The 19,394-nt window shown below is 49.0% G+C and overlaps 1 protein-coding gene and 1 long non-coding RNA gene across 10 annotated transcripts in view; both read right to left on the reverse strand.

The window, feature by feature from the left end:
- The window catches only part of ACACA (acetyl-CoA carboxylase alpha), a 113,536-nt gene extending 99,844 nt beyond the window's left edge, over nt 1-13,692 (reverse strand). For 6 of the 9 annotated variants that reach the window (XM_051809367.1, XM_051809365.1, XM_051809366.1 and 3 more), the window contains exons 1-3: nt 11,489-11,609; nt 8,591-8,637; nt 7,768-8,020 (exon numbers count right to left, since the gene is read on the reverse strand). In XM_051809367.1, coding sequence (XP_051665327.1) covers nt 7,768-7,994 — 227 coding nt within the window. In that variant the 5' untranslated portion in view covers nt 7,995-8,020; nt 8,591-8,637; nt 11,489-11,609. Of the gene's footprint in view, nt 1-7,767; nt 8,021-8,590; nt 8,638-11,488; nt 11,648-13,635 lie in introns of those variants that run through there. The other 3 variants (XM_051809371.1, XM_051809368.1, XM_051809370.1) reach the window with 3 other exon arrangements.
- A 961-nt stretch (nt 13,693-14,653) lies between these two features.
- LOC127480869 (uncharacterized) lies at nt 14,654-18,024 on the reverse strand. The gene is made up of 3 exons (XR_007908040.1): nt 16,698-18,024; nt 14,888-15,991; nt 14,654-14,847 (listed from the first exon to the last, which is right to left on the reverse strand). It is a non-coding gene; the product is annotated as an uncharacterized LOC127480869 (long non-coding RNA).
- Between the last annotated feature and the right edge of the window lie 1,370 nt (nt 18,025-19,394).

Consider the following 19,394-nt stretch of genomic DNA (forward strand, 5'->3'; position numbering starts at 1 on the left):
ATGTAACCTCGAGCCCTGAAGTCCAGGACAGGTGACACGGTGAGGAGCAGCAGCAGGGGCACATCCAGGGATGCAGGAAGGCACAGGGACAGCAACACACTGTGGAGTGAGGGCAGCCTCACACTGCAAATAAACCTCACCAGAGACAGGAGGTGCCAGGGAGAGAACAGAGTTTAACAAACCAAAACATCCCAAAATGACATAGCTACCTAGGAAGTCAATGCCTCTCACCTGCCAGCCTTTGTTCCTCTGTGAAGAGCAGCTCAAACTACCCAATCATTAGGTACACCAGAAATTCCCCACTTAATTCATGTTAAAACAGAAGTACACAAGAAAAAGCAACTTGTCCTGCGATATTTTCCAGCCCTGACTCCATCCTGAGCATCCTCACACCACACCACTCACCCAGATGGAACCAATCCCTGCTCTCACCTTCCACAGGGAACAATCCTGCCTCCCACACCCAGCACATCTGGCTCCAGCCATGGAATTCTGCTCTCCCAGGTTCTTCACCATTTCCAGACAAGCCATCACAAGGACATGGAATCATGAATTTGCAGACTCAGATAAAATCTGTGCCACTTTCTCTTCTGGTCGTCCCTACGTGAGACCAGCAAAGCCCAGCAAACACCCAGTGACCCCACCCCACGTTTCATGTAGTCCATGGTATATTTCACCATTTTCAAAACAAAACACAGTCTGTGGTTCCTTTGGATATCCCGGGTTTGATCTCAAGATTGAAATCTACAAACAGTATAACTGAAATTTGATTTTTCAGGTTTTGTGAGAACAGTTTCCTAAATATTTGCCTTTCTCCGTAAAAACCACCCACAGCCCCCAGTCCAAACGATTCCTGACCATTGTGGCTGCAAGGAAACAAATCCTGTGTGTACACACAGCTCGATGTGGCACTGGTTAAAAACATTCCCTGTGCCTTCTACCAGCTGAATCCCCTGCTATGAAGGAAATGGCCACGATTTGCTGCTGGAGGAGCAAATCTGGAGGAGCAGCTTCAGCATTGGTTAAAAATATTCCCTTCTGCCAGCTGAATCCGCTGCTGTGAAATCAATGGCCACGATTTGCTGCAGCATCCCCACAAAAATAAGCTCCACGAGGATGTGTCACTGATACAGGACTTACCACCCAACACACACACACACACTCCCCAAAGCTCACTTTCGACACGTAATGCTCCTCAAAACCCAAATATCCCAGGAAATCCACCCCCTCCTCGGAGCCCAGGCCTGCTGGCAGACAAAGGGAAAGGCTGTGCCGTGCTCCTCCCTTCCTCCAGCCTCCAAGGAAAAAGCATTCCTTCCAGACACATACCTGAGGCACATCGCAGCCAGGAGCCAGCACTGATCCCAGCACTGCCACATGCCAGGGGCCAGGGGTGACGTGGCTGTGGATTCCAAAGGCAGGGATGCATGAGCTGCCTGGTGTGAAAGGCAGCCTGGAGCAGACTGCAGCACACACACACACACACACACACCCCCCCCAGAGAAAGGATTTGGGATTATTTCCCTCTGGATTCCGCCTGGAAAGGGTGTGGAAAGGGCAGCTCCCCTCTTTCATTTGGGCTTTAAGTTTTGTAAATATGATGTGAACTTGTCTTTGATCTGAGTGATAAGACTGAGGCAGCTGAAGTCTCCCTAAGATCTGCTCCAGTTTTAGCTCTGCCCTTCCACCCTGTTTCACAGAGAAGGAACAAGCAGAAATGCTGTCCAGCAAGGGATGCAGAATTCCACAGCTGGAATAAATGGTTCCCTATGCCTCAGGTAGCAGGCACTGGAGGCAGCAATCTGCACTCAGTCAAAGACAGTTTTGCCCATGATTTTAAAGAGACAGAGCAGTTGGTCTGAATGCAGAGATGGACAAAACCAGGGCTTCAATGTCCAGATTAAAAAAAAATGAACCTTGACTCAGCTCTGACAAAGGATGGAGCCTAAGGACTTCAGGAATTAAAGAAAGGATGCACCATGAAAGAACAGAACCAGCCCCCTCCCTGCTCCCTGGTAAATAACTCCCATTCCACGGTAACACAGAATTCCAGCAGCCATCCAGGTAGGTTTTAGCTTAAAGCAGGGTCTTTTTACAGAGCCCAAATGGGGATTCCTCCCAGATAACCAAGTGCCAACTGCTGCAATGGGTGCAGACTTTAAGTGCTGTGAAACATTTGTTTGTTGGACATTTCCTCTTCCCAAACCACACACCAGGCAGTTTATCTGCCGTGCTGGATGTGTCTGGAATGGGACCATACCCAGGATGCACATCCCAGATCACTGGGGATCCTTGCAGGTCCCACAGCAACACCACAGCTGTCATCACAGGAGGGAAGCTGATGATTTAAAGCTCCTTGAGTTCCTCTGGATCACACATTCTCTTATGCCATGACCAGAACCACCTCACTCCCCAGCTCTTCAATGCATCCCATTCCCTCTGACTGTTCCTTCCAAGGGATCCTGCACTCAGCTCCACGAGTCTCACGCCCAACAAGCCTCAGCCTCCTGAAAACTTCCCTCCTTCTTCAAATTCATCTTTCAGAACCCATTGCTCCGTCATGTCCTTCCCACTTAGACCCATGGCACCACGTTTTCACCCCTAAGAAACACCCAGTGAATCCAAACATCAATCCAAATTCACAGCCAAGTTTGAATCAAACGGATACCCGTCCTCCAGTTATAAAAGTACTGGCAGAGCTTTACTTCTACATCCTCATGAAGTATAAAATTCCACGTGTTCCTGGAGCAACAACCAGCCCAACACTCTCCAGGTCAAGCCCTGGCACCAAGATAAAAGTTAACAACAGCAACAACAACAGTACAAGATAGTCCCACACTGGAGCCCGGAGCGGAATTGGAGTCCTTGGCAGGGAGCCCTCCCCGTGCTCTCTGGCAAAGTTCAAGTGCTGAACAGATCTGATCTGCAGGAACACAAGAATGGACCTTTTAAAACCAGAATTAGGGGGTAGGTGGGGGAATCTCACATTAAGTTTACCTGAAGGAGGACATTCTTGCCTGGAAAGCACAGTGCAGCACATTCCAGCTCCCGCTACCCACGGAGTCAAGAGATCCCAGTTATTCCCCAGCCTGGAGATTATTTGCTTTCCCTTCCTAAAATAGGTTTAATGACACTTCCTACTTTCATTGACAGCTTTTCCTGCAGCCAGTGAGAATACCAGTACTAGGCTGTGAGGGGATTCCACACGTCCCAGTCTGGGGGAAAAGTGAGGGAATTCAGCAAAATACAGGAGGGGGCACTAAAGTATTTCTGATAGAGACCAAGTGACCTTGTTTACCTTTCAATTGCAAGTATGAGATAAGTAACCATGTGAGACGTTGTCATGCTGTGGTATCTCAGCCAAGTAATCTTTGCACAATCTCCTAACAAATGACAGAATTTAGAGATGATGTTTCCCTGTTAACTGAGGTCAAAGGGAGTAAAATAACTTACACCAAAATAAGAAGAACGCAACTTCTGACAGGTATGCAGAGGAGAAATCTACAGTGTATTTGTTCAGGAAGAAGAGTAGCTTCCAGAGGAGAAAAGAGCTGTAATTCACAGGTTATTGGTACAACCCAAACCACCTTACAAGTCTCCTCTTTCAACACACAGAGGAGGAAATTCACTTTTCACTCCAGCTGGATGAAGTCAATGGCCATGAGCTGCCAAGCAAAGGAGAAATCCTGGATTTCCAACCCAAGCTGGCCCAGTCCCTGTGGCCCTGCAGACACCACAGCACATTGTACCTCCCTGCCCAGCTGGGGATAAAATCACAGCAGCACCAACAATCTCACAGGATCACTGCTCTGCAGGGCAACCTCCTAACCACGAACTGCGGGGCTGCAAAGGAACTTTTTCAGTTCAGAACAGGCTCAAAAGGAGCCTTTCTTACCTTCAGGACTCTGTGCAGTCACTCCAAGGCTGGTTCCTAAGCAGGCACCCTGTCCCAGTGCCAGGCTGGGCACACCAACCACTACTGTCCAGGCTAACATTGAGGCATTCTTCCAAATTGCCTTTAATAGATGATTAGTTCTGCTTAAGCATCTCAATAATTTATTGAGACTATTTAATGAGGAGTCCAAACAGTGTTGGGTGCGAAGGGCTAAACTTTGTGTGCTTAAAGCAGAGGTAACAGCTGAACTACATCCAAAAATTTGGCTTTCAGCTGATACAAGTGGATTGTCAGGTGACTCTGTACACCCATGTCATTGCTTATGAAACCAGAGCCCTGATGTATAAATACCAGAAGACATCCAGGTTTTATTCTATTTTAAACAAGAATTTGATACAAGATACTGTCTTGGAAGCTAGAAATTAAATTTAGCAATAATCAAGAACAATTTATTAAACAAAGCAGGCCCAAAGTCCTCTCCAGGTGGTATTCACAGAGAAGTTACTTAATCTACCACTGACACTTCAGAAAGCAGCACAGCAACTGTATAACAGCTCACTACAATACAAGGACAACTGTATCCCAGCAGGAGGGACTGGAAGTGCTGATGGAAACTTCTGAACTTAAAAGACAACACAAGCAAAAAAAAAAAAAAAAAGGGAAAAAGAAAAAATGGTACACTTGGGTTTATTCTCCAAAGGTAAAAAACACAACAACAAAGACTAAATTTTGCTGATGCAAACTGTACACAAGTGGAGTATTTTCTTCGAGGTCACTTGTTTTCCACGCTGGGGGCTGGAACTACAGAGCAAGGAGGGCGTTTACACGATGGCTGTTCCTGATAGTCTTTAAATAAAGCACAGCTACAAGGAGGCAAAGCACCAGAACACCCCAGCCTGCGTGGTTACTCTCCCCACACACCTTTTGTAAGCACTGATGTTCCACACACCAATTTAAAGTTCGTTATCAGAGCGTGGCTTTCCCAACCCCGCGGAGCAGCGGCCAACTGGCACAGCCAAAGGTCTTCACGGATCTCCCGTGGCATGAAAGCCCATATTGTACAACCTGTCCCAGCAAGAGTGTCTTTAGCAACAGCATAAACACTTAACAAAGATCAATAAGGTGATGGATGAAAGAGCAGAGCACACATGCTCTGCGTGCTCCAGTGGGAAACACGGCTGGCACACGGACACCCCGAGATTGGGCAGGATGCACCCATGGAACATCCCAGCCCCAGCAGAGGAGGCTCTCAGCAAGGATTCCAGCTCTCAGCAAGGATTCCAGCTCAGACACACCTGCTGTCATGGTTTAACCCCAGCAGCCAAGCCCTCACAGCCGCTCACTCACTCCCCACCAGCAGGATCGGGGAGAGAATCCAAAGGGTAAAAGCTGGAAAACTCGTGGGTTGAGGCAGAAACAGTTTAATAGGGAATTTTTAGTTGTGATTTTTCCCTCAGGAGGACTCCTCTGCAGCAAAGCCCCTCACCTCAAGGACGAGCCATCTCTACCTTTATTCTGTGGGAAAATAACCAGCAAATGGAAAGATTTTTGGCCACGTCTTCAAAAAGAACCTGCACCTCGTGTGACCCGCTGGTCAAACTGTGCAGAACTCCCCCTGACTTAATCTTTGTCACTTTACCAAGTGTGGTACCTCTGTGATCACCAAAGGATGCTGGAAGCAAGAGCACCTGTGTTCCAAGAACTCACTGTCACAGAGGGACTCCAGGCAAGTTGTTGAACTTGTCTTTGCTGTTGTCTTTGTCTCAGTTTCTCCATCTGTAAACACGGTTTAGAAATCTGGTGAAAGGGACAGCCATCCTGATAAGTATTTCAACTCATCTGAGTTTATCTTAGAAAAACAGCCTATAATGCTGTAACTTTTTTTTTTTATTTGAATTGGCATTTCTCTCCAATTTAACTCGAAGTCAAGAGCTCCCAAAAGCGACTGCCAAAGTAAGCAGGTTACAACAGAGGTGCTCAAGGTTGCACCCCTATTGCATGAGGGCTCTCTGGTGCCAGGCAGTGTCCTGGAAATTGCTTGATTTTCTTTCTCTGCTATTGTCTCTTTCCACATTCATGGTTAGGTGCTCATCCAAGTTCTCCTGTTCCTAAAATATATATAGTTACAGGTTCCTGCTTCAGAATTACCTTTCATGCTGGCAAATCATTGCAACTGGCAGGCTTTGGAAAGGCAACCCTCTGTAAATTTGCTTTAAGGTTTTATATCTGTTGTGTAAGTGCCAGTTGGCTGAACATGGTCCTCAGGAGGACCATGACAACCTTCTAAAATAGAGACCACTGTCCCCCTTCTGCCCCAACCTCAAGAGTCTGCTAATATGTGTTTCCAGAAGCTTCTCCCAAAAGTGGGAAGGGAACCACCAAAAAAAAAAAAAAAAAAAAAAAAAGGAGATTAAAATCCCTTTGCACAAGCAGTGAAACCAGCAAAGCAGAAGAACAAAGAGTAGCTGGCTGTATAAATATCTACTACTGGTTGGCAAACCCAGAAACCTTTCTGGAATGAACGACCTCTTCAACAGCAACGAAGTAAAGGTAGTGAGGGATTGTCTAAAACTGGAGTGGGATTCAGACTATCCTGTGTGTTCCTGGAATGGGATGGCACCTTGTCAAAAGGCAGAAGGAGAAGAGCAAGAGGAAGCTCTCCTAGATTTGGCTCTGACCATGGGGAGGATCTGCTGAGAGAACCCTGGGCTGATGGGCACCAGAACAAACCATCACCAACCTATTCTTGCAGGAACCAGCAGACAGAAAGGTTGTAAAGTATATCCAGCTGGAAGATGTCAAGGACAAATAAATACTAAGTAAAAATTTCCTTCCTTGCATGCTAAAAATGCTTGAAAACAGGGGACTGCCAACTCCTGCCACAAATTTGGATGTTAGGAAGCCTTTTAACACTGTCCAAAATTATGTTTTCATAAATAGAATGAGTACAAACAAACAACTGCAGGGCAGTGGGAATTCAGATGATGGTGAGCAACTCTGTTAAACCTGAAGGAGGTAAGAAGCTGGGCTTTGGGAAGGATCCATTCCAACACCCACATTTTACATTTATCAGTTAGAAGCACAGACCACAGAAGCTGTGTTCTGGACACCCCAAAACCACCAGATATCCAGACTGCATCGGGGAAAATCCAACAGGCACATCCCTCTAGTGGAATGCAAATCAGCAACACCTAAAAATAAAGGGGACTTTGGACAAGGAAACATCTCCAAAGTCAAACTCATGGCTCACTTGAGGCACAAAAAATTAGGAGTAGGAGTGGAGCAGCCCTGAGACCAAGCCCTCCCTGAGCTCAGGCAGCAGCGACCACATTAAGTCTTGGTTTATCACCACACTGAGGGACACCAATGTTTTCTACAACCATCACAATTTTCTCCGTCCAAACCAAAAAAACATTCCAGTATGGAGTCACTGATCCCACCCAGGGGCACTGCCAATTCTCTGGCTACATACAAAGCAGCAAATTCCCTGCAAAGACAAAATAAGCAAATATTGTCCTTGTCTCAACAAACAACGGCCCAAAAAGACACAAGTGAAAACTTTAAACATCTCAGTCCACACATTTCCATTTTCTGAAAGCCAGGACAAAACAAGGCAGGATAGACAAGCCCATAACACTCAACAGCTGAGATGTCTGGAAGGTGCTTAAGGAATTCAGGCACAGATATTCCACTAAAACCAACGGAAAATTGAAGGTTTTGATACAGGTAAACATACAAGAGGTCATTTAGAAACAGAACACTGAAGCATGTCTTGGCACAACAAAACCATCTGAAGCCAAACCTGGATACAAAGCTGAATATTTGGATTGTCTTTGGAATGGTAAAAAGATTGGAGAACCACTTTTCCATACCTCATATGGCTTGTCAGGCCATCCTGAGTGTTTGGAAGCCCTAGGTCTGAAAGGGAGTCCGAGCAGACAGACACAGGTGACAAAGACCTCTCTTTCTCCTCCAGCAGGTCCAGTTTCACCAAGGAGCTCGTCTCATCCTCCGAGTTATCCTCTGACACAGAGCCAATCATGAAGCGGGAGTGAGCGTTCGGCTCCAGGGATTTGTCAGGTTGGGAAGACTCTTCCATGGCTCCCCCAAACTGGGCTCTCAGCACTGTAAGGGACAAAAGAAAGTCAAAAAAAACCCCCAAATCTGAGGTCAATTCCTGCCACTAAGGGACAACCTGAGCTGGTCTGCCAGCCAGGAAGGCCTGTGACCTCACCCTGACTTTAAACTCCTGGCCCCAGATCATCCCTGCCAATTACTGAATATACTGAAGGTATTTAATGTATTGAAACTTAGTGGCATTATTCACAACTCTCAGAGGAAAATACAGAAGTTCAGGTCTCCATTTTCCATTAAAAAATCATTATATAAAGAGAGAAGAAACTCTGAATATGGGGAACTCCAAGCCCTGTCCAACCCAGCCTTGAACACTTCCAGGGATGGGTCTGAGTGTTCCACTGTTCCAACAGGGAATGAAAGCATTTTCTTCAAAATTAAAAGAACAGTTACAACTGAGGAAGAGCCATGACAGATGTGGAAAACAAAGGAGCCCCTCACAGCACAAAGGTGGATGGGGAATGGAGATTTGATACCCCCTGCTCTGCTGGGGTTTGATGCATTTACATGACTACAGTGATTACATGAAACAAGTCATTAGAAAATAAGGAATGCACTAACCTCTTGTTAGCCTTGCAACCTGAGCAGTTATCCACTTCCAAAACGAACTGGAAAAGAAAAGGATTAGGAAGTAAGTATTAGGGTTACTGTGAAGCATATTCCCTGTGTGTTTTCCTGGCTGGGAGCCTTTGAACTGTCCTGGAATAACCACAGGTACAGCACAGACTGGCTCGCTGGCTCCAGGCACAGAGTGACCCAGGGGCTGAGCCTGCAGTGCCCAACTCCAGCCGTGGCACCTCCTGCCAGTCCATCCTTCTGGAAGCTTCTGGGCGAGGTGTCAGCACCCACCTGGCCGTCCCACCTGTCTGTTAAGTTCTGCTTCTGAAAGGAACGACGTGTTGTGCCAGCACTGCCAGCCTGTGTCAAACTCTCTGCCTGCCAGCTGCTGATCTGCTGGCTGACTGCAGCTGAACCCCAAGGAGTAAATCCCAGCAACAACCAGAAACCCCTGGAAAAGCTGGTGGCTAGAAGACACTGCTGGCATATCATATCTTTACATGAAAAACCCAACAGTTCATCCACCAAACTGTGGTGGAGCAATACAGACAAGGAGGAGATGAGGGGACATGAACCCCCAACCTCCCAAGAGGGTCTTCCCTATGCAGAACAGACTGTTTGATGCCTGTAACTCCCACACCACACTGCCATCCTGAACTGGTGGGAAAACCTCATCAGTCCTGCTAATTCCAGCCATGTTATGCCAAGCCCAGGGATGCAGCTCCATATGAACACGATGGTTTGAGCAGCACAAGAACCTGGCCCGTGTCATCACACAAATGGGATGTGATGGTGGCTGCAATGAGAGCCCAGAAAAGCATTTGCAGCCAGAGCAATCCCTGCTTCCCATCAGTAACTGAGAATTAAAAACTCATCCAACTGGCTCATGCACTTTTACCATGAATGTACTTGACTGAATTATTTAGATCAAATCCTGTGTTGACATCAGTCCTCCCACAAACTCCAGTTGCTCTGTGGCCATGGGCACTTCATTTGACAGAGACATCATTAACCATTTTATAACTGAAAAGTCACAAATATCTGCCCCACATGGACATGAAAAGCATTAAAAAAACCCTGGTTTCGAGAGTAGAGATGAGAGGAAGGGGAAGCAGAACCAGAAAGTCACTGTATCCATCTGTGATGTGCACACTAAACCATGCAGGGAGATTTCTTTAACTGAGGTGCTCAGATAGCACAAAACTCAAATCAAATGTTGTTTGTGCATGTAAACATGAAGACAGTATTTATGTGTATGTTTATCCTGGCATCAGATCACTCCTAAAGATTTTCATCCAGACAGATTTACTGTTGGCACAATTACCAGCGCCGAAGAGTTCTGGGATGCAGCCAAACTAACTCCAACTCTATCTCATGGAAGACAAACCTTTTCTAATTTCAATAACTAATATATTAAAAAGAAAATTTCAAGGCTTTTGGGGGGTTTTTTTGGAAGCAGGGGAACAGGAAGAGTGAAGCATTTCACTCCAATATTCCATGAGAAAGCCACCCACCCAACGCCACACGTCCTGATCCCACTGCCACGCTCAAACAACTTGACTCCCCACACCTGGTTTGTCCAACTCTGCTCCAGAGAAATGAGTTATCCATGAAATCCCACTCAGGTTTATTTCCCAAGGCACTTCCAACCCCTTGGAGCCCAGTCCCAAAGCCAGGAGTTCCTCTGGGGTTTTGCAATCAGCACTGAAGCGATAAGCTTGGCTTGTTCTCAGCACAGCTGAGAGTCCTTATTCATATTTAAATTAATTTCAGCATTGTCTGGGGCTAAATGAAACACGGACTTTCTAAGAGATCTCCTCACTGGAGCCTTTGGATTTCAGTGCTGCAAACGGAATGTGCATTGTAAACTGTTATACTGTATATATACAAATATAGAGGCATATTATATATACAAAAAATATAGTTATATATACAAATATAGAATAGTATTTCATATATACAGATACAGAGGTACATTTCATATATACAAATACAGAGGTGTATAATATGTGTACAAATATAGGGGTGTATCATATTTATACACCTCTGCACATGGCACTGGCTCTGAAGTGTAATTGCCACAGCTCCTAAGAAGCACCTTGAATTCAGCTGAGCACCAAGATAAATTCGTGTGCCACAAGCCACTGCACACGTACTGTTTGTCTTAATACTGTTGAGCTAGACCCTGAAAACCAAAATTATCTGGATTGTCAGCTCTAGTGGGCCATGGAACGCCCAAATCCTGCTCACACCACGAGCAGCGACAACTCTGCAATCCCAACCCAAAACGTGACGTGTCTGGTTCTGCCTGAGGTGAAACAAACCCCCATTCACTCCTCCACAGCCCTGCTACTACCATTAGTCACATTTTTGGCTTGACAGTGAAATGCACATGTAACAATACAAGACTTCAGAAGTTTTATAACAGTTGCACTTTCAGATCACTTTTACTGTTGTAAAATACGTCCAGGCATGAAACCTGGATAATGGAAATGAAAGTTCCTTATCTTTCCAAACCATCCCATTCTGAAGGCAAATCCACTGGGAAAAGAACGTCAATATTTCAGTGGAAATAAGTCGTAGGTTCTTTCAAAGAATCAGAATAATACTTCTATAATATTGCTGTGTCATATAGAGAGGAAAGGAATAAAAGTAGTTGTATTTGAAGGTCTCCTGATTAAAGCCCAGGGATCTGTGGCATTGCTGGTCAACATGAACCACCTGAAAGTGATGAACTGGATTTGTGCTCTCACTGCCCTACCTGAAGGAACCCAGGTAACAGAAAACAGCAGAGGAAAAAAGGTAAAAACAGATTAAAAAGAGATGACACCTGTGTAACAAGACAATTACTGAGCTGCTTCTCCTGCCCACAAAAAAAAAAAAAATCAGCAAGGTGCTCACCTATACCAGGGCTGGGGGGCAGTTTCCAGGTCGGGACAGGGCGAGGGGATGGTTCCTGCACCCAGAGGGGCCCCCAGCACCGAACACCCCCGGCGTTGCTCCGGGCCCGGCTCTGCCAGGCCGGTGCTGCCCCGTTTTAACGTGCCCAGGGACTGCCCCAGCCTGGCTCCAGCTCAGCCCTGGCTCCACCTGAGCCATGCCTCCTGGTTAATCATTGGGCATTGCTTCACTTCCCATCCCAAAACGTCCTCAGCACATACCAAACACCCTGCGAAGCCCTTTGGGTTCTAACGCCCGAAATTCCACGTCCACTGCTCTCTCCTGGGGCAGGTTGGGATCCACAGCACAGGAAGGAGCCAGAGCTACTGGAGAGTGTCCAAAGGAGGGACACGAGGATGGGGAAGGCTCTGGAAGGGCCACACAAGGAGCACTGGGGGCACTGGGTTTGCTCAGCCGGAGCAGAGCAGACTGAGGGCAGAGCAGGGCAGGGCAGGGTCAGGCTGGATCTCAGGAACAGGTTCTCCCCCCAGAGGGTGGTTGGCACTGAACAGGCCCCCCAGGGCAGTGGTCAGGAGTTGGACTGGATGATGCCTGTGGGTCCCTTCCAGCTCAGGACATTCTGTGAGCCTATGAATGTATGTCCAGAGGGGAGAGGTTCTAGGTATCTGGTTTTCACATTTACTGTACTGACATTACACACACAAACCTCAATTTACAAGTGGAAGAGACGCTTTCCAGGTCTCCTCCAGTCAGATGTGTCTGTGCCAATTCCAAAAATCACAGTCACAGAATATCCCAACTTGGAAGGGACCCAGAAGGATCACAGAATCCTGGAATGGTTTGGGTTGGAAGGGACCTTAAAGCTCACCTCATTTCACCCCCTGCCACAGGCAGGGACACCTTCCACCAGGTCAGGTCACTCCAAGCCCCGTCCAACCTGGCCTTGGACACTTCCAGGGATGGGGCAACCACAGCTTCTCTGGGCAGCCTGTGCCAGGGCCTCCCCACCCTCACAGGGAAGGATTTCTTCCCAGTATCTAATCAAGTCCAACTCCTGGCCCTGCACAGACACCCCAACAATCCCACCCTGTCCCTCAGAGCATTGTCCAAATGCTCTTTGAGCTCTGTCAGCCTTGGGGCCGTGACCAAACCCTGGGGAGCCTGTTCAGTGCCAACCACCCTCTGGGGGGAGAACCTTTTCCTGAGATCCAACCTAAAACTCCACAGAGACCAAAAAAACCCCCCCCATATTTACAACTCTCCTAGTTTACTAAAACACTCGAGACTGACTAAATCCCGCTGCTTTTGAGAGAATTTGGCATCACTGAAACCAGTTTGCTGAGTATTTCCTGCCTGCTAAACCAGAACGCGCTCCACTCACGCTCTGGATACTTATTTTTAACACGGCATTTTTCATTTTAAACTTCCCCGAGAAGACTTAAGAGACGCCGCGAAAAGGCGAGGCGGAGAACAATTCGCTTTGCTCCGCAAACCCGCTTTTTACAACTTCGCCGCTCTCGAGCATCCCGGGGGGAGGGGGGGCGGCCCCTCGGCACAACCAGACCCGAACTCTCGCCCGAGATCCTGGAATTCCCCCCCGGGGGCTGGGAGAAGGATGGGATGGGATGGAGGAGGGATGCGCCGGGCTCGCTCCCCGCCGCCCACGTGTTGTTCCACCGCGCGGGGGGCGCGGGGCGGCCACGGCAGCGACGGGACCGGCGGCACCGGGGGGGGGGTACCGGGGAGGAACCCAGAGGGAACCGGGGGAGAACCGGGAGGGAACCGGGGGAGAACCGGCCGGCGCCGGGAGCCCCCCGCCCACCCCCGCCTGCGGAGCGGCACCGACACCGGGCCGAGGAGCCCCCGAGGAGGCGGCGGCGCTCGGTGCTCCATCTCCCGCTGGCTCTTCCCGGTACGGCCCGGCATCCCTTTACATCCCGCCGGCCCGGCTGGGCACGGCATGGCCTGGCACGGCATGGCCCGGCCATCTCCCGGCGCCCGGCCATCTCCCGGCGCCCGGCCAGCTCCCGCCCGCCTGGCCCAGCCCCAACCGCGCAGCGCCGCGCCCGCCGGTGCCGCGGAGCCCCCCGGTGTGTCCCCTCCCTCGCCGTGTGTCCCCCCCCCGCCGGTGCCCGCCCCGCCCTCACCTCACGGTGCCGGTGCAGCGGAGCCGCCGCGGGCCCCCGGCCTGGCGCTCCCGCCGCCACGCCCCCGGACACGCCCCCTCCCGCGCAGGCCACGCCCCTCGGTGGTGTGATCGGGGTTACTTCAGGTCAGGGCCCCCCGCGGGCCACGCCCCGTCATGCGCAAGGCGCGCTCCCATTGGCCGGCGGGCGGAGGGAGGGGGCGGGGGGCGTGGCCACGCCCCCCGCCCCCTCCCTCCGCCCGCCGGCCAATGGGAGAGCGCGCGTGGGGCGGGGCCGAGTGTGGCCTGAGCGGGGGGGGCGGACACACCCCCTGGACAGGGGACCCCCCCATGGCCGGGACCCCCCGACCGGGGATCGGTGATCCAGGGATCGGCGATCCAGGGACTGCGGCAGCTCGGACAGGAAAGGCTGAGGGAGCTGGGCCTGCTCAGCCTCGAGAGGAGACACCGAGAGGGGACCCCATCCCTGGGGAGGGGTCAGAGGAATTGATCCCATCCCATCCCATCTGCTGGGGGGGCGGGGGCACAAGAGGAATTGATGCCCAAAAATTTCCACCTGGACAACGGGGAAGAACTTCTTCGTTGCGAAGCGACCGAGCGCTGAACAAGTTGCCCAGGGAGGGTGTGGAGTGCCCCTCACAGGGGATATTCCAGAACCGTCCGCACGCAACCCATGTGCTCTGGGATGGCCCTGCTGACGCTTTGGTCCCTTCCAGCCTGGCCCATCCTGTGAGGACCCCAGCCCGGCCAGGTCCTTGCACACGAGAGCCCCGCGTGGCCCCTGCCCTGTCCCTTCCCTTGGCACAGGCAGGGGACAGAGCTGATAACAGGTGGCAAGGACGGGGCAGAGCGCTGCCAGCGCCTGTCCTGCCTGCCTGTGACCTTTAGTTGCCTGTGCTGCAGACATCCGATGGATTAAAGAACCACCCCTCCTCCTTTTTCTTTTTTTATCTTTTTTGTTTTATTTGAACTTTGAGGCATTACGGGGTTGGTGCAATTTAACTGGGATGAGTAACGCGAGTTTAATTCCCGAGGCTGCTGGATCTGGTCACCTGTGCAGGGTCATTCTGCACAAACAGCTTTGGGGGCTCTTCTAACAGTCTTCAGGCAGGGCCCATCACTGCCAGCCCTTCCAGGGATGGGGCAGCCACAGCTCCTCCTCATGGGGAAGTAGGGTTTTCCTGTATCGTTTATATTTTTGGGTTCTTTATTCCTGCACTTTACACAAAGGGTGATTCCAGGTCTGGGAGGACATTCCTGACAGAGCCCAGCCTGGCTCTGGGACAGCCTCAGGCTCACAGACGCTCCAGCAGCAGGAGTGCTGACGGAACAGTGAGTTTCCTGAGCCACACACTCCAGGGCCAAATTCCAGGCAGTTTCTTTTTAAGATGCATTTCAAGACTGAGGCAGTGTTAGAGGGTGTGAGACTGTGCTTGAGGAAACTACACTGACTTGGGAGCACGTGGGGGGATATGTGCCTGCTGCAGGCAGGAATTACACAGCCAGAAAATCTTATTTGGGGCTTTGTAGCTAATGAAATTACTGGGGGAACAGACCATGCTCTCACATCCATCCATCCAGACCAAATCTGGAAAATTCAGGTATGGACACTTTTACTTATAGATATAAATGTGTCTTTTACATAAAGACTCTTCCTCTGGTGAAGCGTTTTTGTGAAGGAGCTAAAAGAGAAAGGTTGTCAATCACCTCCAGTCCCAAATCCCAGCTCCTGCAGAAGTGAGGGGGAGTGCTTGGCTTGCTGAGGGATTGGTCCCAAATCACTGATAATAACCACATACAGACCTTACAAAACCTGGGATTACGACAGGTGCTGAGTTCATCCTCGCTGGTGCTCCCAGAGCTCCAGGCGTGCTAAAACCTGCACCTGCACACTGCCTGTCTGCCCTGCCCAGTGCTCCCAGCCAGGCACAAACACTGGGGGGGAGGGATTGCTTCACACACCGAAATCCTGCGGCGACGCTCCCATCCAAGGGCAAAGAGAGGCACGAACACGTGGAAAAGAGCAAGTTAAATACATTAACCTGAAAAAACCCATGGGTTTGGAAGGTGATGTTTTTGGGCTATGAAGATGGTGAAGGGTCAGGGGAAGAAGCCATGTGAGGGGTGGCTGAGGGCACTTGGTGTGTTCAGATGGAGCAGAGCAGACTGAGGGGAGACTCACCAGGGGCTGCAGCTCCGACCCCTGCTCGGTGTGACAGGGACAGGACCCAGGGAACAGCTGGAGCTGTGCCAGGGGGGTTTAGGTTGGATCTCAGGAACAGGTTCTCCCCCCAGAGGGTGATCAGGCACTGGAACATCACATCACAGGGCAGGACAGTTGTTTATAGCCTGTATACCTACAGCACAGAATAGATCCCAAAATATTCTGTATGTTATTTTACACAAGCAAACAAAAGCTCTGGGCTTTATCTTTCCCACCTGCTCTTCCCACTGAATCCAGCAAGAAAATCTCACCTCACAGTGAAGAGGTGGTGGTGGGACACTCCCTAGAGGGAAATGTGATTTCAGAGCAATTACCATATGTGATTTGGAACATATTGCAGGGTAAGGAATACCCAGCGATGACTACTGGCCATGCTGAATCAAATCCCATATTTAGGACAGCTGGGGGATTTTCCTGTGACTTACACAGGAGCAGAAATGATTCAAAATGTCCCTCAATTCTTGACTGAAATAGTTGCAAAGGATTAGGTAAAAATGTGTTCAAGCTTCAAGTTCTCTCATGGAAAGGGCTGTCAGGCAGCACTAATCTGTGTTTTAATACAAACACACAGATTCAAAAAGTTCAGACCCACTTTCCAACAGTTTTACTGGATTTTGAATCATAACCACATTCTGCTTTGGAGAAGGGGTGGTTAAATCCACACCTTTTCCTATCATGCCCAGAAATTGGACACAGGACATTATTTACTACTGTCATTCCATGACTTACAAGCACGTGCACTGTGAACACGTGCCACTCCGTTTTCTCAAAACAAGGAAGTTTGGCCTTAGTAAAGCACGTAAATAAACTCCAAAAAAATACAGGGAAATTGATTTTACCTTTCATGACGCCAAATTCGGGTTCCACCTCTCTTCCCCAGGCTCTGATAACATCCCCAGGACAAACACAGGGCAGATCATCCCAGGTGAGGGGGGTTGGTGACACATCCAGCCTGGCACTGCTCATGCCCTGGCAGGCAGGTAATGGAGAGAAAGGTCAGATCCCTTCTTAAAGCAATATCATGGTTTAGCTGTTTTGAGAAAAAAAGCCTTATAAATGGAATGTTAATCTTCACAACGCTCAGGTCTGCCTGTTTTCAGGGACAATCGCTCACACACCACCACATTCTCTCCAGGTGAGCTGCCATCACTAACACAATCCACAAGATGGGCTGTTCCTGGGCCCAAGTGCCCCTACAGCTCCAGGAAGTGCCCTAAATCCTCTTGTAAAGCTGCAAAGTCTCAGCATTCCCAGCCCAGGAAGAGAAGCTGCAGAACAAATGAGAAAGTGAAAGTGAACATCCAGTAATGGTACAGGAAAAAAAACGCATTAAAAATAAACATTTGGTTTGTCATTATTCATAACCTGATTCTCCTTCCAATATTTTTGCATTTTTACAGGCTGAATTTTACATTCCTAAGGATTTCTATCTCGAGCAAATAGCATAAAAATTAGTGAGTATGGAAATACAGCCTAAAAAAAGGATACTGAAGTGTATGAGGACAAATTTATCAGGAAGGCCTCCTGGGCATGGAGTACATCCAGTGGTCCTCACATCAGCTGTGCTACTGGAGGTTCCCAAACTACCTTATCTTTTCACACTTTTACTATAGTGGGTTTTGGTGTTGGTTTTTTTTTTTCTCAATTCTACTCCCGGCTTTTCAATTTTAGATGGAAAAAATCATTGAACTAAAGCAGCTGAATACACTGAAATAAAAAACCTGCAAAAGAACTCAAAGAGAATGTTTTACACCACCTGATAGATCGTAAATATTAAATATTTATACTGAAATCCATCCTGACCCACCATGAATATCTGAACTAAACAGGCATGCAAAACAAACACTGACACACAAGCCCTTGAGGCTCCCCATTTGCTCTCGTTTTAAACTTAAACATCTTAAGTAATATCAACGCTTATGGAAAAGTTTTCTGGAGTCTCTGGAGTCTCAGCCACTTGAAATGTCGGCGGTTATTTGCAACTGAACAGAAATATTTTATCCTTCTGTGCTTGGGGACACAAACCTGTGGTTATTCAGCATTTCAAAGCCACAAGCTCCGGAGGAAAAGGTGATTTCCATCGCCCCCGTGTGTCTAACGCAGAAAACGCCAATTTTCAAAAAAAAAAAAATCCATCCCACAGCCTGGAGAAATCCCAGCGGGACTTTTAATTCACCTGCAGACAGCGGCCTGATAATGTTCCCACTTATTTCTGTATGTGTTCCCACTTATTTCTGTATGTGTGCCCACCAAACCCACCTCTGTGGGTTTGGTGGGCACAGGTGCCCCCCAGAGCTGTTGTGTTTCACCTGGGGCTCAGCCTGGGCAGGGAAGCACAAGGAAGCACAAGGAAGCACAAGGAAGCACAGGGAAGCACAGGGAAGCACAGGGAAGCACACCTACTGATCTGAAAAACCTGTAAGACTCCACAAATTGTTCAGTGTTCCTCGTGAATATTTTTCCTTCCCTTGCCAGAGGCAGAATAGCAAGACCTTACACAAAAATATCCAAAGCCATGGTCATCCATGGCTGCAGGTCTCACCTGAAAATATCCATCACCTTTCCCTCACCTCTCCCTGGGAACAGCAGGAACCAGCTGTTCACCCATATGTTGATTCCTTCCATTAGCCACCCAGAGTCTTAATTCCCAGATGCAGGAAAAACCTGTTAGCAATAAATATTTCACTGACATTCCAAACTCTGCCTCTCCCAACTTCTGATTTTTTCCTCACAATTTTTCACATGCATTTGGAGCCTGGGCAAAAGGAAAAGGAAATAAATTCCAGTATTTTTAGTCTTGCTGTTAAATCCCAACAAGGAACATAGGTGGACAAGAGGGAAGGGCTTCAGACTGGTAGAGAGGAAGGTTAGATCAGATATTAGGAAGAAATTCTTGGCTGTGAGGGTGGGGAGGCCCTGGCACAGGTTGCCCAGAGAAGCTGTGGCTGCCCCATCCCTGGAGTGTCCAAGGCCAGGTTGGACAGGGTTTGGAGCAACCTGGTCTAATTAACAGCTAATCTAACCCTGCCCTCCTTTAGCTTAAGGTTTTGTGTAAGCATAAACCCAAGTATAAATATTTGAGGTCCCTGTGAAATACCAGTTACATTGCCAGCACCGGGGCACCATAAGCACACAGAGAATCACTTACCATTTGTGTTAAACCCCATTTTAACTCAGCATCACTGTCACAATTGCCCCAGGCTCCCCTCAGGAACACAGGGCAGCACACGAGGCCACGTGGAGGTGACAAGGGACAACACGAGGTGTGAGAGCCCCTGTGCCAGGAGGGCTGTGCAGGCTGTCTAACAACAACAATTGCGACTGTTTCAAACAAAGCAACCAGATAAATCCTTCCCCAGCTTTGGGGGTTTATGCAAGACTCGTTAAACCCTGCTCAGGCCCCTCCACAGCCCAAGCCCACGAGTACCTGGTTCACACAGAGAAGCAGCAGGGATGGCACTGGAGAGCCCTTTCCCCATGAAAATCAGCCAAGATTTCCCTTTGCTACCTCAGGAAGTGAAAGGACGAACCTGAGA

The sequence above is a fragment of the Manacus candei genome, unplaced genomic scaffold (assembly GCF_025592945.1).
Source record: "Manacus candei isolate 608988 ecotype Guabito, Panama unplaced genomic scaffold, ASM2559294v1 h1tg000076l, whole genome shotgun sequence".
NCBI classification, from domain to species: Eukaryota; Metazoa; Chordata; class Aves; order Passeriformes; family Pipridae; genus Manacus; species Manacus candei.